Genomic DNA, 5,178 nt, shown 5'->3' with positions numbered 1-5,178 from the left:
TTTGTCCCCTCCCCCAAACCAAGCTAGACTTTATATGAATGTTGTTTTGACATATGCAAGATGAAACTGCCTCCACAACCGTGCGATTGGGCAGCACCATTGAAAAACGACCAAGGGCAGGATTTGTTGATCGGTCCCAGGGAGAAAGTGCGCCGAGTGGGGGGATGGAAAACCTCCGGGATTTCATGGTATGCTATCACTGCCTTCACAATGATAAGAGGCCATCGAGCCACAACTCTATTGAAAATTATATTATTTTGGGTAAGCTAAATGGTCCAACACAAGAGGAGGGGTAAGCCTAATTTTTTAGTGCCATGGTGAGCAGCAAACCAGGAGTTCCAAGCTTGTTTGATAGAGGGTCCCCGCCACCTTCCCTGATTAGATAGAGAGTGAAAAATCAATTGCCATAGAAGATCAATAGTATGACAGTGAAGGAACAAATTCTCATATGTTTCAGATTCTTGTTTACACAATACACACCAGTGCAGCCCATATATAGATCTGTGGGTGAGGTATTCTCCTGTGGGTGTTTTATTGCTAAGTACACTCCACATAAGTAGACGAGCCAGAGGAGGTGCTTTCAACTTCCAAAGATGGCACCACCATTCCTGTACTTCCACTGGTTTGCGATTTGATAGGAGAGAGAGGTAGCCGATTTTTGGGGTGTATTTGCCATGTTCTGCCGGGGTCCAAACAAGTTCATCTGGTCCATCTTTAATATGAACATGCACTTCAGTCAGAGCATTTAAATATCCTCCCCAAGATTGTTGCCACTGTACAGGGATGCCAATATTGTGAGATGATAACCATGCTTGCTTGAATAAAGAGTTGTGTTCCCTGTCTACTATCTGTGTGACCACCTTGATGTCTCTTTGATGTAGATGTTGTATCAGGTCAGGAGGGAGTTGATATCTGTTCCCACCCCTGATCCATGGATCCATATCAATGCGCACCTGATTTCCATAATTTATTCTCCATGCCAGGCCTGCTCTGATAAAAGGCATAGTTTGCAGAATCGCCTTCCAAACAATAGAAATTCCAGTGCATGGCCAGATTGGCATTCAGACCCAATCCATTAGTTGTTGTGGCCAGACATATTTGTGGTATGTGACAGTGGTCCAGAGGTTCTGCGTAGTGAGGAGAGTCCAGCCCATCTTTGCTGCTAGTGCTTGTGCAAAGACAGCCAAAGCATTTAAACCCCAACCACCCCATCGTTTGGGTAAAGCAATTTTATTCCAACCAATCCAAGCAAAAAAATTTCCTTCTTTTTGTCCATTTCAGAGGTATCTGCAGCATATCCTCTAGATACGCGTAAGAATTCCCTGAGTGATCCAGGCCAGTGACATCCAGTACACCAGTGTGGCCTCCACAACAGATATGATGATGACAAGGCTCCCGGCTCTGGATAGGAACCTGTGGTTCCAATTTGTCAATCTCTTTTCTATTTTGATCATGAACCAGATCTAGTCTGCAATCCTGTAGCTATGTGGTTTGATCCAAAACCCGAATATTTTAGGCCATTTGCTAGAGGATGCAGTTGGTATGGGAAAAACTGAAGGGCGGCTCTGTCTTCCTGACGGGTGGTATGAGACAGAGTGATATTGGACTTGGCTTGATTAGCTTCCATACCTGTGGCATGTGCGAAAAGTGATAAGATTTCATGGAATGTGGTGGAGTCCCAGATGGTGCAATCAAGAAAGATAAGGATATCGTAAACAAATAAGAAGTGAGTGAGATAGCAGATATGGCTCATTTTTAGCCCTTTTAGCCCACCATCCCTTTTTGCTGTTGGAATGAGCCTACTGCGGCCCTCCATCACAATCAAAAACAAAAAGGGAGAGAGAGGGCATCCTTGTCGGAGGCTCCGCTCCGCATGAAAGAAATGTGAGGCTGATCCATTTATGAGAACGCTGAAGGATGTCGAGGTGATACAACACATGATCCAATCCGTGAATGATGATGGGAAACCCAGGTGGATAAGTATCATTTTTATATAGAGCTAGCTAACCCGGTCGCAGGAATTTTCCAGATCAATCTTTAGGATAATGCCTTTCAAATTTTTAACTTTGATAGTGTAATTCTTCTTGAGCTGTGCCTATGGCCTCGTGGATCTGTCGATCCTGTAAGAACGGAAATTTCTCAGGAGATATATGGCATGAGAGAATGGGGTGGAGCCTATTTGCAATGATCTTGGCAATGATTTTATACAGAGAATTGCATAGAGAGATAGGGCGTAAATCATTGAAAGATGTTTGGGAGTCCGATTTAGGGATCAAGGCAATAAAAGTGGAGTTTATGGCCTCATACATTTTACCTGTGATCCTACATTCTTCAACCACTTTGAGGAGATCTTGTCCTATAAGCTCATAAAAGGCTAGATAGAATTCAATAGACCATCCTTCCGGTCCAGGACTTTTATCTTTTTAAAACCAATTCAGAGTCCCTTCGACTTCTGCAGAGGAGACTGGAGCAGTAATATCTTTTGCAGTGCCCATATCTATGAAACTAGGAAAATGTCCCACCAGAGAAATAATTTCCACAAGATTAGTAGTAGGTGGTGTTTTGTAGAGATGTTGGAAGTGAGAGTTCCCCAAATGTGAAAGATGGCAGAAATTATTTGCAATACCTCCATCATGCGTGGGCATATTCCATATGGTGTTGGAGACTTTTTGCCCCTTGGCATAATTATGAAAGAACTTTGTATTCTCGTCTCCGGCTTGTAGCCAAGTCGCTCTGCTCTTGAGGCGCCATGTTTCCTCCCTTTCCTTCAGGATTTTGGATCTCTGATTTTCCAATTCTATAAGATGGGACTTTGCATCTGCATATATGAAGCCCCTATTCCTGTCATCCATTAGAGCAACCAGTGATGACTCGATAGTGGTGAGGGTGTTTTCATCCTCCAAGGTTGTTTCCTTTGCCCACTGGATAGATAATCTCTTGAGTTGAGACAGGTTGTAACAGAACCTTCAGCCAGGGTGCGTCCCCTAGTAGGGGGGTTTTCCAGCCAAAAATTGGTGATTAATTTGGAATAGGACGGATCTTGTAGTTAGGTCGAATTGAATTTGTATGGTGCCTTGGAATTTTTTGGAGGCCCAGTGATTTCCAAGAAGACGGGGGAGTGATCTAAGATACTTCTAGAGCCAACCCATTGTCTGTAGAGAGATAATTCCTATAACATCAGAATCTTGATCAAGAATCCGTCCAATCTCCTGGCTAAAGCCGCCTCCCCCACTCTCCTATTTCTCCATGTGGGCATCGGTTTATTCATGGGGATATCAGTGATATGGGCAAGTTCCAACAGAGCTTCCATGGATTCAGAGAGTGGGTCTACCTATGCAGAAGAGCCCCAGGACTCGCCATATCCTAAGGAGAAATTTAGATCTCCTCCCATGATGAGATTGTCCAACAAAGTGATAGAGAGGTTTAAGAGATGATTCCAGAAGGCCTCTCGCCCTTAGCAGGGACCATATACATTGATGACCTGGAGGTTCATACAAAGATCAATAGAGAAAAAGTCTATCCCAATGAAACCCACACCTCCCTAGGTAGACTTCAGGTTAATGGTATGAGGGTTATAACCCAGAGCCAAACCCCCAGATCTTCTGGATGCATCGAGGGAGAGGAAGGTCCAACCAGGTTTCAAAGATCCCAGGATCCAGGTAATGTGATCCACCTCGCCAAGGTTTTCTTGTAGGAGTATGATGTCAACAGGCTCGGAATCGAAAAGTCTACAGAGGGCTAGCTTTTTGGGTGAGCTAGCCATGCCCCTACTGTTGAACGAGAGCCATTTCATGGAGGTAATTGGTCGTGGGTGTTCAAAGCTCTAAGAACTCGGTCTAGGGATGTTTGTCTGCTAGAGATCACCTCGGCCCTTGCCTGAAGGATGGATTTCGAGAGGAAGGAATTGCAACCGTAGGGGGGCTTGAGGGGTAGAAAAGGGGTGGAGAGGCCCAATCCAGAGTGGGACGAGGAGGATTCAGATGAGAGAGAGCGGGGACGAATATTGTATGAGCGGGGGGGGGGGGTTAGATGGTGCAGGGGGTGGAGGGGGAGGGGCAGAGGAGGATTCTAGAGGGAAGGTTGCAGAGAAAATAGGCTGGTGGGAGGTTAGGGGGCAAGGGATTGGAGGAAGGATGCCTGAATTATCCAAAACTGATGCATTATGCAGATGGAGTGTAGTACTTGCAATAGAAGAAGAAAAAATAAGGTGGGAAAAGAGTGGAATACTCGAGGAGCGTGCAACCTCTATTGTTGCCCTTGATCGAGTCATTGACAGAGATGGTGGACGAGGGTAGTTGACAAGAGCCTGCTGAGTTTGCTAAGCTGTGGTATCCTTCCTGGTCGAAGAAACTATTGCTGATAGAGTCTTCTTAGGGGAAGCTGCAGTAGACTTGCCCATCCCCCCATCTGTGCCCACTAGCAGATCGAGAGACTTTTGAATCAAGGGGAATTCTTTGAATAGATGCCCTAATTTGTGGCACCTGAACAACATGCCATCGTAGTCTAGGATTTTGATCCTTGTGAAGTTCCACCACTGCAAGGTTATTTTCTCCTCCAAACCTTCCTGAGCATCCAGGTGCACCAGAATGTGAACAAGAGTGCGGTTCTTTGACTGTATGAAGGACTTGTCATAGTCCAGGTAGGTGCCCAGGGTATTCCTGATACGCAAAAAAACCTCTTCATACCAGTATTGAAGGGGTAAGCTAGGCAATCTTACCCAAAGGGGTCCTGCCCCAATCTTCTCTCTTTCTGAATCAAAGAGTGGACTCCATCGTTTTAGTAGGACCGGGGCCATTTCTATGTGCTAGTACCTGGCAAGCACCATGTCTGTGTACTCTTCTAGGGCGAAATGGAGCGTGAACCATTCTTGGGGCAGGATTTGCACCTCAGGTAACTCTTTAAATATTTTTCCCCATAACCCTTTTACCCAAAGTCCAAGTCGCTCCGCAGAATAGGTTCTCCTGTGAACCCTATCCACCAAGAATTTTCCTGCAGTGTCTGCTACTTCCCCCATGGTGAGTCCTTTTCCAAATTTGATAGTGAAGTCTTTCTTGGAGGCCTTTATACACTTGATTTTCCTTTTCCCAGTTCTGGGCATGGTTGGATGGTCCTGTAAAGAATCCAAAGGACTTAGAATCTCCTGCTGAGTTTGCTACGTCACAGTCCTTACTTTGATGA

General features: G+C 45.3%; 1 protein-coding gene across 1 annotated transcript; it reads right to left on the bottom strand.

Moving 5' to 3' along the window:
- Window positions 1–4,318: 4,318 nt before the first annotated feature.
- LOC149158199 (uncharacterized) lies at window positions 4,319–4,795 on the bottom strand. The gene has a single exon (XM_089433911.1). The coding sequence runs from the start codon at window positions 4,793–4,795 to the stop codon at window positions 4,319–4,321; it is 477 nt and encodes a 158-aa protein (XP_089290037.1).
- Window positions 4,796–5,178: the final 383 nt, after the last annotated feature.

The sequence above is a fragment of the Pinus tabuliformis genome, chromosome 5_2 (genome assembly GCF_031772625.1).
Source record: "Pinus tabuliformis cultivar Carrire ecotype Pingquan chromosome 5_2, CPIR1, whole genome shotgun sequence".
Classification (NCBI taxonomy): Eukaryota; Viridiplantae; Streptophyta; class Pinopsida; order Pinales; family Pinaceae; genus Pinus; species Pinus tabuliformis.
The sequence above is the reverse complement of the archived record's forward strand: the minus strand, read 5'-3'. Positions and strand labels throughout refer to the sequence as shown.

Coding starts and splice junctions, on each gene's coding strand:
- LOC149158199 (XM_089433911.1), bottom strand. CDS start 4,795: ATGGCCCCGGTCCTACTAAAACGATGGAGTCCACTCTTTGATTCAGAA.